Source organism: Myotis brandtii, unplaced genomic scaffold, assembly GCF_000412655.1.
Source record: "Myotis brandtii unplaced genomic scaffold, ASM41265v1 scaffold74, whole genome shotgun sequence".
NCBI lineage: Eukaryota > Metazoa > Chordata > Mammalia > Chiroptera > Vespertilionidae > Myotis > Myotis brandtii.
The window spans coordinates 2,707,454-2,721,431 of NW_005370944.1; the positions used below are offsets into that span (position 1 = coordinate 2,707,454).

Here is a 13,978-nt window from a genome sequence, read left to right on the forward strand (position 1 = left end):
ATTTGACAAATATTTAATGAGTGCTTGCTATGCGCCAGGCATTGTTCTAAGTACTAAGGATGAGGATGCAATGGTGAGCAACAAAAATGTGAATGTTGGGGTGGAGCCAAACAGTAAGTCACAAATTATGAATAGTGAGTGCTATGAAAAAAATCAAATGGGGGATATAACACAGTGACTGGGTGGCTATTTTATATTGAGTGGTTGGAAAAAGCTTCTCTGAGAAGATGGCATTTGAGCTGAGATTTGAAAAAATGTAAGATCCCACCATATAAAGACCTGGATGAAGAACACTCATAGAGAGGGAACAGCCTAGTGGAAGGATCCTAAGGCAGGAATGAGCTTGGCATGGTAAAGGAAGAGCAACGTTTCTTTCCTTAAGCAAAGAGAGATATGTAATGTTAGAGGAAAGGAAGTGAGAAAAAACAAAAAGAATGAGGCTGGAGAGGTGTATAGAGACCTATGTAGAACCTTGAGGAATTTAGATTTTCTTCCTCTTCATTATATAATAATAATAATAATTATTATTATTATTGTTGTTGCTTTGCTTACAGGATGAGTTCTAAGCTTTTTTCGAGGTCTTCTGTAACCCAGCTTTTTTCTAAATTATTTTCCATTTTCTGAAACATTTCTTCGCTTCCCACCTCATTATAAAAATTATGCATGCTCATATTATAAAACATGGGTAATCCATACAGATCTAACCACCATGGATATTTGATGTCTTTCCTTCTAGTTTCTCTCTCTCTTATCTTTCTAACCATCAGAGCTGTACAAGAATGGGATGAGCTGCTTTGCCAAGTGATGAGTGTTCAGTCAATGGAAGTACTTAAAGTCATTCTACCAGGCTGGGATGTTGTGGGATAAATTCCTACCATGAAGGTATGGCCTGGGAAGCTGTTTTTAGAAAAAGCTCTCAAAGTGCTTTTCATATACAACCTGGTTTATAAACTTATGAGCTAATCCAAACTATACTTATTGTGGGAATTCCTTCCATAGCGTTAGGTTAACTGACCTTCCAAGTTTTGATTCTATGATGTTATAGGCTACATCTAAGCATAATGCAAAATCTGGGCTGATTTAGGAGAGCTTAAGAGCTTATTCTTCTACATGTAGTTCAATCATTTTTATCCTTCATTTCTGAGAAAAAGGTTAGCAGACAGACAACTCAAATTGTATACACTGACCTTTAATAAAATAACATTTTTATATTTGGGGAAGACTATACAACTAGGTAGGGCCCATAAATTAGACCATATTTGGGCTTTACATGAAACTTTTATTAACAGCAGTGCAGAGCTACTGGGTGGGGTATGCAGGCAGGCTCTGAAAGGAGAGGCTGGGGAGCTCTGAGGGGTTCGGAGGAAAGCAGAGGCAGGGGTAGTTCTCTGTATTCAACAGAGATGGATTCTCATTTATGACTTCATTTGATCTCTAACTTTGAGCTGGCCAAAATCTCCCTTCTAAGATAAAGAGTGAGCTCCCAAAGGGAGCATCAACCTTTCTACCAGGGATGTTATGACAGGCCATTTTTTAAGCTTCACCTAAATCAGTGGTCGGCAAACTGTGGCTCGCAAGCCACATGCGGCTCTTTGGCCCCTTGAGTGTGGCTCTTCCACAAAACACCGACTTCTGCGCATGGGCCACAAAGTTTCAAGCGCACTGTACATGCGCGCCCGCATGTGGTATTTTGTGGAAGAGCCACACTCAAGGGGCCAAAGAGCCGCATGTGGCTTGCGAGCCACAGTTTGCCGACCACTGATTTAGGTGAAGCTTAAAAAATGGCCTGTCATAACATCCCTGGTAGAAAGGTTGATGCTCCCTTTGGGAGCTCACTCTTTATCTTAGAAGGGAGATTTTGGCCAGCTCAAAGTTAGAGATCAAATGAAGTCATAAATGAGAATCCATCTCTGTTGAATACAGAGAACTACCCCTGCCTCTGCTTTCCTCCGAACCCCTCAGAGCTCCCCAGCCTCTCCTTTCAGAGCCTGCCTGCATACCCCACCCAGTAGCTCTGCACTGCTGTTAATAAAAGTTTCATGTAAAGCCCAAATATGGTCTAATTTATGGGCCCTACCTAGTTGTATAGTCTTCCCCAAATATACCACAAAGTTTCAAGCGCACTGTACATGCGCGCCCGCATGTGGTATTTTGTGGAAGAGCCACACTCAAGGGGCCAAAAAGCCGCATGTGGCTCGAGAGCCGCAGTTTGCCGACCACTGACCTAAATTATTGCAACAGCTTTCTAACCACCTTTTCTGACTTTATGTTCTTACCCTCAACTAATTCTTTACTGTCTACTAATAGAAGATACTCAATACTGGTAAATGGAAGTCATAGTTTACCAGTATCAGACATCTTACATATGTTATTTATAGGACGAAGCTCACATTTCTCAGCACTGGCATCTAAGCTTTTGACAGGCTGGCTCTAACTAACCTTCTATCACCTGAGAATCTTATTTTGCCTCTGCGAAGTGTGATCCCGGGGTAGAGCAGTTGTTTTATATTGCCAGGTCTTCACAGAACATGCTGCTTTTGATTCCTGGAATGGTTAACACCCTCCTTGACCATTTAACAACCTCCTATGCATCCTTTAAAATCTGGGTCAGATATCACCTTTTCTACAAAGCTTCCCCTTTCTCTATTAGGTAGTTTGTTACTCACTCCTTTTGCTCCCATAGCCTATTATATAGAACCTGAACCTTTAAAAAAATGTGTGAATGAACAAATGCATAAATGAAAGAAAAGACAAAGAAATAATTACTTTTTTCACAACCTTGAATAATACATTGTGGAGAGCACATAAATGTAACATATACATCCCAAGAGAAAAAACTCACAAAGTCCTAGAACCCAGAGACTAAGAATTTCTTGAAGCATGCAAGTTTGTTTGGTTCTCCTAATAGGCTCATTTCACTGAAACCTGGGCAGTACCATTTTTTTAAAAGTCCCCACCCAAGGATATGTCTATTGATTTTAGAGAGAGAGAGAAAGGGGGAGGGATAGACAGGGAAGGAGGGAGGAAGGGGGGAGAGAGAGGAAGGGAGGGAGGGAGAGAGAGAGAGAGAGAGAGAGAGAGAAACAAACATCGATATGAGAAACATTGATCAGTTGCTACCATATGCATCCTAATGGGGATCAAACCCACAACCTAGCTATGTGCCTTGACTGGGAATTGAACCTGCAACCTTTTGGTGTATGGGATGATGCTCCAAACAACTGAGCCACCGGGCCAGGGCAGGGCAGTACCACATTTTATTTAAATAGATAGCTAGAGATTAAGAGATCATTTTATTTCCACAGTCAGAGTAGGAGTTTCCAGGGGACAGGCCTTTGTCTTCCCTGTGTCTCTGGCAGGGTTGAGGAGACAGTAAGGCTTACTTCTAGCAGCTGCATGTATGGATTTTCACCAATAGCAGATTCCCACATCTGGAATAGAACCTGTGCTTTTTTAGGCTGCATGTGGTAGCTGAAAGGGCACAATGAGATGTCAGAAGACCTGGGTTGTGGTTCTCGGACTTCCATAATTAGTGGGTGAATCCAGGCAGATTGTTTCTCTATTCTGTCTCTTAATGTTTAAAATGGAAATGATACCTCCTTGTCCTGCTTGAAAATGATTTCATGTCTGAAAGTAACTTACAAAAAGCATCCAAAAATATGAAGATAGTGTAAGGAACTGTATAGAGCCTCTGGGACAACTTCAAGGGTACCAACATCCGAATTATAGGGGTGCCAGAAGAAGAGAGAGAGCAAAATATTGAAAACCTATTTGAAGAAATAATGACAGAAAACTTCCCCTACCTGGTGAAAGAAATAGACTTACAAGTCCAGGAAGCGCAGAGAACCCCAAACAAAAGGAATCCAAAGAGAACCACACCAAGACACATCATAATTAAAATGCCAAGAGCAAAAGACAAAGAGAGAATCTTAAAAGCAGCAAGAGAAAGACAGTCAGTTACCTACAAGGGAGTACCCATACAACTGTCAGCTGATTTCTCAACAGAAACTATGCTGGCCAGAAGGGAGTGGCAAGAAATATTCAAAGTGATGAATGCCAAGAACCTACAACCAAGATTACTTTACCCAGCAAGGCTATCATTCAGAATTGAAGGTCAGATAAAGAGCTTCACAGATAAGAAAAAGCTAAAGGAGTTCATCACCACCAAACCAGTATTATATGAAATGCTGAAAGGTATCCTTTAAGAAGAGGAAGAAAAAGAAAAAGATAAAGATAAAAATTATGAACAACAAATACGTATCTATCAACAAGCGAATCTAAAAATCCAGTGAATAAATAATCTGATGAACAGAATAAATTGGTGAATATAATAGAATCAGGGGCATAGAAAGGGAGTGGACTGACAATTCTCAGGCGGAAAGGGGTGTGGGGGGTACAGGAAGAGACAAAAAAAATCGTACACCTGTGGATGAGGACAGTGCGGGGGGAATAAGGGCAGAGGGTGGGGTGGGAACCAGGTCGAGGGGAGCTATGGGGGGAAAAAAGAGGAACAACTGTAATAATCTGAACAATAAAGATTTAATTAAAAAAATAATGTATGAAAGTAACTTACAAATGGTGAAGTTCTGTAGAAGAGTAGGTGCCATCATTAAGTAATTAGAAGGCACCAGCTCTTAGGATGGCTAGGAGAGTAGGAAAACTTTTTTAGAATTCCCAAACTAAAAACACTATAGTAAGTAGTTTGGGGAGAAATGAATGATTCAGAGGCATTCCTTTGGCTTGGGTGATGGCTAATTCCACTAGAGTTTATTTTTGAAAACAAAATTCTAATTTTTCTCTAGAGGCAGTAGGCAAAACGAAGTTTTGTTTGTTCAGAATTAGCCTCATTTTAAGTTGGATATGTGGAGAAACAATTTTATTTATAGACCCTATAATGAGTGGATTACAGTAATTCAGCAAATATTTGCCAGATAAGTGCCTAAAGCTAACTCTATTAAATAAAAGGAAATAGGCAACATGCTACAATCACCACACACACGCTACATAGGCCATTTCAAGATATCAAGCAGAATTGCGCCCACAGTAGGCAACAGGGCCACAGGAGGGGCTTTACCGCTCATGGGAGTTTTGTAGTCAGATCCTAGGTCTGGCAGCCGGCTTCCTTTTCCTGCAGACCCTGAGGCTGAAGGAGAGAAAAAAAATCATGTCAGTAGTGACCCAACCCACAGGTGTTACAAGTCCACTTCACAGCTAATGAGCATTTTCTATATAAAAACTATTTTCAGTCTACTTTGTTCATGAGAAAATGAAGTAGCACATGAACAACTGGGGAAATATAGTCTATTTGTGCAAAGCAAACTAAGGTCTAACTTTCTATGCAATGAGGCATCTGAAAGGCTGACACCCTTTCCACGGCTATATCTAGTGTGTAATTAGACTGCCATTCGCTGTTCACAAGTTGGGAACATACCCCAGTTCTCCAGTCCAGGAAACTGTTTCTGAAAGATGACTTAGAGCACTGATGCTAAAGGAGCTTCTCTTGGAAAAGGAACCAAGAAGACCAGTTTGATTAGCTTCTGCAATAAAGAACTAGACTCTTCCAAGGGCCTGCCTATGCTGATCTGGCCTACCAGGGATTAGATTCTTTTCTCAAATTATAAAGTTGCCTCTCTCTAAGCAGGAGCAGGAAGGCAAGTAGAGGTTCAAATTGGGGTCTCAGTGAACTAAATATACAAAGATGGAAAAACAAAGTCTTCGCTCTGGTTGTTCACAAAGGACAGTATCTCCTAACCCAGCATCAGGGAACACAGTGAGAGGCTGAGAAAACACAAATATCAGTGCTGCCTGACATGTAGTAAATATTCAATAAATATTAACTACTATTATTACAAGCATAATAAATCTTTAGGGAAGAATATAATCTTACTCTTCACAGAGGCAGAGAGCATGAAGCTTCAGAAAAAACTTATTTAAAAAAAAGAAAAAACTTATAAAGGAGTAATTTGTATAAATTAAGATTGGCAAGAAATTAATAAACTAGATGTGTTTCTGTAAAACATTAGAGCTAAAGTCAAGTACTTCTACAAATTATCAGGCTTGGAGGAAATGAAAGAAATTAAAATGTGACGGTTTCTGTGCGTAGTTCATTTAACAGAGTACATCTAGAGGCAAAAAAACAATGTTTTCTATGTTTCTTAAAGTTCAAAACCCCAAAAGGTAACAGAAATTCTTGGGTATCCAAAAGGGCATATTCTAGAAGTTAACTCACTGTCTCTTTTTATTTGCTCATACTTATCATTCTATCCCGTTACTTCTGTTGCCATCATTCCTCCCAAATGGTACATACCACACATCAAGATTTCAGCCGTTCTTTTCACTATGATTAAGTCTAGTTGGTGGAATGACCTAGCACTTGTAAGGCTCTTCAGGTTTAAGTGTCCTTATTTGTCGGGTAAGCCCACATTTAAGCTAAACCATCCAAAGTATCATATTATGTAACTAACTGCCAAAGAACACACTTTGCCAATAAGCTGGTTGGTTTAATTTCTATATATCCCAATATTTTTTTTCTTTTAAATTTAACCCATGAACAAGAAATTCCAAGGATTAACCAAAAAACCAAAGTAAACATGGGCAAAGAATTTTAAATACCAGAGGTGTGGTGCAGCTCAGAACTGTATTCTGGCTTATGGAGTGAAGCCAGGAAAGAACAAGCACATTTATATTCTGTGCATATACAGTATGGTTATTTTTCTTTTCTCACACTTAAGTCAAAGTTTCTACCATGATTAGGGTGCCTCCCCACCCCCACCTCCAGAAAAAAAGCATGTTTGCAGTTTCTACAAAGTACAACAAAAGACTCATAGAATGCAAACATATTTCCAAAGCCCTGAAACTGGAAATCTCAAGTTCTGACTCTTCCTTGCCATTAACCAAGATCCAAAGACTGTATTTCTAACAACTAATCTTTTTTTAATAATAACTATTCTTAAACTATGAAAGCAATCATAAAATTTACTTTTATTGCTCTTTCTTAGTATAGAAAACAGACACCAACTTTAGCTGAATTCGCAGAGACGAAAATCACAAAGCACAGTTATCCTCCACCACAGCAACTATGGTGAAAAGGCCCTGCTGACATAATTTCAAGAATGGTGACAATGTGGCTCATGCTTCCTAAGTTTCCATTTAAAATCATTTATATCCTCTTTTAAAGTAAGCAGATATATTTAAGGGAAGAAATGGAAAAGGAGCTCTTAATCAAGCTTATGATAAGAGAACAAATAGCACAAATTTTGCCATGGATAATCATAGTTTAGTAGGGTAAACTTACAGATAGTTTGTGGGAGGAGGAAAATAGGGTATTCGCTGAATTTGATTACAACTTTTCATTTAGAGATACAAATAAAATACTAAATGCTACAAATTGGTATGCTTGCTGTTATCCTGGCCGAATTTAAATATCTTTGTGCTAATTGGACCCACACTTAAGGCCAATCTCCTACAGCTGCAGAACTCAGTTTTCTGAGTCAGGATTTTTCCCCTACCAGTCTATTTTAGCTCCCAGCTTTTCAGATACCCCAAGTGCCTCAAACATGGACTCAACTCCACTTTGGCCAATAAATACATGGTTTTTTTTAACACATGGTACTGATTTTCAAGAAAAAAAAAAGAAACAAAAACAACAAAAAGCTAATAATAGGTCACAAAAGAGAGGAAAGGAAAGAGAGGCCATCTACTCATTTACCTTGGTCATTAGGCATTTTATCAGAGGAGTCCGCTAACAGGCCAAGCACAGGGGAAGAAAAAACAAGAGCAAGAATCACAAGCTTTGAAGATGGGACAGGCAGAATTTTTAAAGGAAAAAAAAAATCCCACAAACTTCCAAACAAATTGAGTCTTTTTTTTAAGTACCAGCAGAAGAGAAACCAATATATAGTTTCCATATTTCCAGAGACTCAGTCCCCAACTACATTTTATTCCTAAACTCACTTGGTTCAATACTTCATCTTCACTTTCTTATCTAGAATTTCTTTAAAGGGTCCCCTTTCTCCCTACAAAGGTCTACATTAAGCCTTTCAGATTGGGAGCCTGCATGTATTGAAAGAGAATCATCCATCACAATAACACGGTATTGCTCTGTACAGGAAAAGAGAATCACACCTGATCTGACTGTAAACAGCTCTACATCACTGCCTCGAATAGACTGGAGTCAGAGGTCCCTTCTGTGTGATCTGGCCAGGCAAGTGATCTAGGGAGCACCCCTCTGGTGGTCAGTGGTGAGTGAGGGATCAGTCTGAGATAAATACACACACTGTGGCTCATCATAAGGACTGCTTATATCATCCATAGTCTGTACATGCTAAAGTGACATGTGCAAGCACAGTCCCACTAAAGAGACACATAATAAAACACTCTGTGGGGAGCCTTACCTTTAGGTGTTCTGAACTGGACAGCATCAGACATGGGCCCCATGCCCTTTGAGTTCCGAGCCTGGATTTTGAAGTAGTATGGCGTGTCAAGTGTTAGCTCTTGTATTTGGTGAGTCAACCTGTTGCCCACAACAGGCTCAATAACCCAATCGTGTATCTCTGCATTCACATCTGTGCTGTAATATATGATGTAACCTGTCCAAAGTAGTTAATGGGAAAAGAAATCTTATTTCTGCTTCTTCTTTTGCAATCAGTAAGTCAATAAAGATATATGTTAGAGCACAAACAAGTAGAGAACAAGTTACTGATTAAACAGCAATGGTAAAATGCATTAAAAATGCTACACTAAACATAATGTACAGAAAACCACAATTTACACAGTGCCAAGCTGTGAGTTATTATCTATATCCGCAGCTGAAGTAATAAAATGAATAAAAGATAGAAAATACATGGTTAAATACCCTCAGAAACTAAGAAATCATATAAGGAAAAAAATCCAATCTCTTCAACATGTTAATTTTTAAATAATGTACCTAGGTCTACAATTAAAATAATGTGGTTTTGAAAAGCAATAGTGGCCTAAAATGCTGTTTTAGCTCTCACCGATGTGATTTCCTAGGAGAAAAACTCCTGGGAGATGGGCAGCAACCTTTGTTAATTTCTCCCAGATTTGCGGGGGAAGTCACCCCAAACGTCACCTGACAACTTCCACCAGAGGGCACTCAATCTCCATGGCTGAGGCAGAGAGACCCACAACCACAAGCCTACCCATCCAGTGCATTATTCCTGGGCTTTAAAGGCAAAGTACAATGCAATCAATGCAAGTCAAGTCATGCTTGATTCTTTTATGAAAGAAGCAAATTCAAAAACCTAAAAAAGTGACAAAAAAAAGCCCAGGAATTTATGGAAAGGAGTTTCTATAGAAAGCTGAAGCGGAACAATGCTTCCAGTTTTCTTAGGCCGCCCTATTCATACCAAAGAACTTCAGAAGGCAAACTTCTGTTCCTCACACCATATATCCTTGGGCAGAGGTCCCAAGGGGAATATTTAACAGCTAAATCCCTTTCCTCCTTGACAAGGCTGAAAAGGGCACAATGTTTATTGTGGAAGGGTCTCCTCCTCTGGAAGCCCAAGGAAATATTCCAGATCCCTCCAAAGGCCTAGGCCAATTCAAACTAACTCTAGTTGTAAAAGCACAGGAACTAAAGTAAAGTAGCAGGCCTGGAGGGGGGAAAAGGAATTAAAAGTCTAATGGGCTTTAGGGTAAAAGAGATGAATCCCTGTTTATTGGGAATAACCCTATAGAATTAGGCAGGGTTTTTAAAGCAGGTCATGTAGTCAGAGACAGAGAAGAACAGCTTTTCTGAAGAAAATAAGTATCACTACATCCAAAGACTGTCTGTCTAGCACAGGGGTGGGCAAACTTTTTGACTCGAGGGCCACAATGGGTTCTTAAACTGGACCGGAGGGCCGGAACAAAAGCATGGATGGAGTGTTTGTGTGAACTAATATAAATTCAAAGTAAACATCATTATATAAAAGGGTACGGTCTTTTTTTTTTTTTTAGTTTTATTCATTTCAAATGGGCCGGATCCGGCCCGCAGGCCGTAGTTTGCCCACGGCTGGTCTAGCATAACCCATGCCCATCAGACTTTCAAAGTGAGTTAGAACAATTAGCTGGTGACTTATTTTTATGTTCCTGTGGGCAAATAGCAGCATCCCCTTGCTCCACTTTTTGTGACCATCATGACTCATAGCACCCTGTAAATGACCAAGCCAGCCTTCAGACTCCCACTTCTCCCAACACAGAACTCCCCTGGAGTGTTCTGCCCAGCAGTAACAGGGACAGACACACATTCAAAGCATCTTACCTGTAATTTTGCCATTGGCTTCAGAGGGAGGTTGCCAATTTACAATTATGGTCCTAGGTTTTCCCTCTTTACTTACAACTGTCACATCCTTGGGTGGAGAAGTAGGAACTACAAAATAACAATACTTTTAATAATTCCTGTCCATTTCAATTTTATTCACCATTTCCTCAACCCTTTCCATTTATAAGTCACAATCAAGGGTATAAAGCAAAAAAGATAAAGCCTCCTGACTTCAAAGAACTTATAGTCTATCTATAAATAGCTCCAATAAAAAGAATATGGAAAATATTAGAGAGAGTACCACACTATAACGATAAGAATTGGCATCTTGGCTGGGGCCAGGGATATATATCGTAAGTAGATAGGGAAATAAAAAAGGCAAGTACCTAATATATGCCAGGCATTTTAAAAGTGATTTTTCACTTCATGTTTATGGCAACTTGAAAGGTAGTTACCATTATCCCATCAAGATAATGTCTTAGCACATCAAGACACTGAAAATGAGAAAAGTTATGTAATTTTCCCAAGATGATGTTCTTCTCTAATCTGGATTATTTTGTTAGGATATTTTTAAATGTAAAATAATTTTCTCTCTCACCTATAGTTGCCTCTCCAAACCAAATGTTTGAAAACCCAAAATTCCTTCAAAGAACACATGATTTATAAACTGATGTTTATTATTTAAAGTTTGCAAATATTTGAGCTTATTGCTCTGAAATATAAAGCTCTTTATGTAACAGAAAAAAACAATAAAATAAAAATGACTGCATTTCTTGTTTCCATGTTATGGCTGAAAACTTAATGTACTAGTAGGGAAATGAGCAAATTAAGAACATCCTTAAATTTTCTCTTCCTACAGTGCTAGACTCCTCCTAGTTTAAAAATGGAAGAAAGCCTGGTGAAATGCAAACATCCTAAGGAAATACATAATGTCATTTATTAGCTAATGGGTTGGAATTAAAGCAAAAAGATATTCTTTTAAAACTGGCCAAGAAAGCAAACTCAAGGTCCATGTAAGCTTTTGTGCACTGTATTTCTAGCTCTCCAAATCCAAACCCTTTTCTCTGTAGGATGTACAACTCACTCACTGTTCAGAAGACAAAAACATTAGGGATAAGCCTTCTGGGGAGATACTACACCTCCATTTTTTCATTATTTATATACAGGAGAGTAAAAAATAGGAGGCTGGAATAGATAGAGACTACCAATAGTTACACATGACTTCATGCTGGGAAAGTATAAGAAGCAGAAGTGTAGGCCTACAGGTAAGCAAAAAGCAAACAGAATCTCAAACCTGGAGGGCTTGCTTTCCCCTTAATTTGCTTTTTTGTCTTTTCTCTTTCATGTTTACTTACAGACAAAAACCCTAAGGATACTCCAGAGAGAGATTTTACAAAGACACTAATTGGTCTGCAAGAGAGCTACTGGTAAGTGCTAGACTCCACAAGCAGCACTGCAGCTGCTTGGTGACGGGCAGGCCGCTTCATCTTTTCTTTCTCAAGTTTACCTGGAAAGCAGGACTAATGACAAGAACCCCTCCCATTCGCACAGTGCTTTATAACAGCCTGTGCTTTCCCATCTGCTCCTTGTTCACCCTAACAAGAATCCTGTAAAGTAGGAAAGGCAGAGGTTCTATCACCCCTCTTTTATAGGTGGAAGAAACAGATTTGGAGAGGCTGAATGACTCGCTTATGATCACTCAGTAGATGGCTGACCTGGGATTGAACTCAAGTCTCTTGATTCCTAAAATTTAATATGCTTTGTATTATATTATCCTGTTACTGTTATTGTACAATGATTAAAAAACCATAATTCATTAGCTGAAAAATCAAACATTGAACTCCAGCTGTAGTTGCTCACAGAATTCGGTAAATACATTCACATACTCAATTCTTTCCTCGGTTAATAAAAGGAGGTGATAAGTCTCATGATTTGAAATGTGGCACAACATTAGCAGGAACTTCCACTGACTTTCGTATCTTGCAGAGAAGAAATGCCATATGACCTAAGGTTCTGACAACACATACCTAATTCAAAGGTAGTCCCATGGGCTGTCATACTCCATGTGCTTGATCTTCGACCTTTGGTCACCATCACAGAGAATTCATAGAGTGTATTTGCTTTTAAACCAGTCACCAAGTAACTCAAAGTCGTTGCATTTGCATTCTGGAAATATATGATTCAAGAACTTCAGATTGAGGAAATATCCATAGTTAGCTTTTCTTACCCAGACCATATGTGCTAGTACCTTATACTTGGTGTTTGCTGGGATGTTGGTTTTCCATCGGACTGTGTAGTACCGAGAGTCTGTAATCTTCTGGTGTTTGGGCAGTGAATTGTCCGCCCACGTAATCCTTATGGTATCATGACTCAGAATGGAAGCCTGGACTCCCACTGGTGGCATCATGGGAGTGGGATCTGGCACTGGAGTGTATGGAGCATTAATAACAAATAAATCAACCTCAGAAGTGTCTGGGTAAAAAGTAATTAAAAAGGGAAGTGGCATTTAACAGAAACAAAAATAAAAGGGAAATGCAGGGTAATATAATGGAATGAAAGGTGAGAAATGAAGAAAGAGAAAGAGAATCCAGAGTTAATAAATAACCACCATTCATTTAAAAGAATATTTCCACTTGTGTTCTTTCAGGAAAATGTCTAGAAAAATACTAATTAATCATACATTCTCTACTGTATTCTGTAGGTGTATTCAAATTAGATAATCCAGTGATTGTATCAACATATTCATACTTGGATTTTCTTTAAATTACTTGAAAATTCTACTTTTGTCCAAACAAAATCATAAAAAGATAAAAATTGCTTTTAAAATTAAGGGTATAATTTCTAAGCAAGTAACACAAAGTTCATACTCTGATTTGATATTCTAGTGACTGGCTGAGTTTTTGGGATATGGCTTATCAATGCATATCACCAGACATGTAAAGGTGCTACTCTCAAAACCCGAGTCCTGAATATCAGCCTGGCTGTGGTAATCAGGGTATCTGATAACCACACAGGGTTCAGTTTAGATCTGCTGATGTCCTGCTACACTTTTTCCAGTAGAGTCAGAGAACAACTGAATGATGAATCCCAATAAGTTATGGAAAATGCCATTGTTATGGATCCAACTGACACTGTCTTTATAACTTTAGAAACCAGAGTACTTATCTGACAGAAAGGAAAGTCTACTATTCTCATGTGCTCAACAAAACAGAGGCCAGAGAGTGACGTCAGAGGAATGACAGCATAAGAGCACGTCTTTTCCTCTCCCCCTGACATTCCAACAAGTTAACCATCTAAATTCAACAAAAAAGTCCCTGATCAACATAGATGCACGCCTGAGAGACCCGCACACTGAAACACCTAAAGGTGGGCATTCGGGGATAAATGGGGAGATGAGAAGGGAGGAAAGTACAGACATAGACTACAGAGGCAGCCCTTCAGCTCAGGGGGGCAGCCCAGCAGGGCAATCTGCAAGCTGCAACTGGCGAGCAGGGAGCTACCAGTGGCCAGAGCTAATAGGGTCCGAGTTGTGCGTGCATTTCTGCAAGCCGCCAGGAGACAGAACAGTGACTGAGTTAGCAGACACGGGCCCAACAGAGCACGGACTAATAAGAACCCCTCCCATCTGCACAGTGCTTTGTAACAGCCTGTGCTTTCCCATCTGCTCCTTGTTTCACCCTAACAATAACCCTGTAAAGTAGGAGCATGTCTCCT

At 39.4% G+C, this 13,978-nt stretch overlaps 1 protein-coding gene across 9 annotated transcripts in view; it reads right to left on the reverse strand.

The window, feature by feature from the left end:
- NEO1 (neogenin 1) overlaps window positions 1-13,978 on the reverse strand; it is a 199,056-nt gene that overhangs the window by 36,617 nt on the left and 148,461 nt on the right. For 5 of the 9 annotated variants that reach the window (XM_014530454.1, XM_014530453.1, XM_014530445.1 and 2 more), the window contains exons 17-22: window positions 12,513-12,736; window positions 12,292-12,430; window positions 10,265-10,372; window positions 8,394-8,588; window positions 7,709-7,741; window positions 5,075-5,143 (exon numbers count right to left, since the gene is read on the reverse strand). In XM_014530454.1, the coding sequence (XP_014385940.1) occupies window positions 5,075-5,143; window positions 7,709-7,741; window positions 8,394-8,588; window positions 10,265-10,372; window positions 12,292-12,430; window positions 12,513-12,736 (768 nt within the window). The remainder of the gene's footprint in view (window positions 1-5,074; window positions 5,144-7,708; window positions 7,742-8,393; window positions 8,589-10,264; window positions 10,373-12,291; window positions 12,431-12,512; window positions 12,737-13,978) is intronic. The other 4 variants (XM_014530451.1, XM_014530446.1, XM_014530447.1 and 1 more) reach the window with 3 other exon arrangements.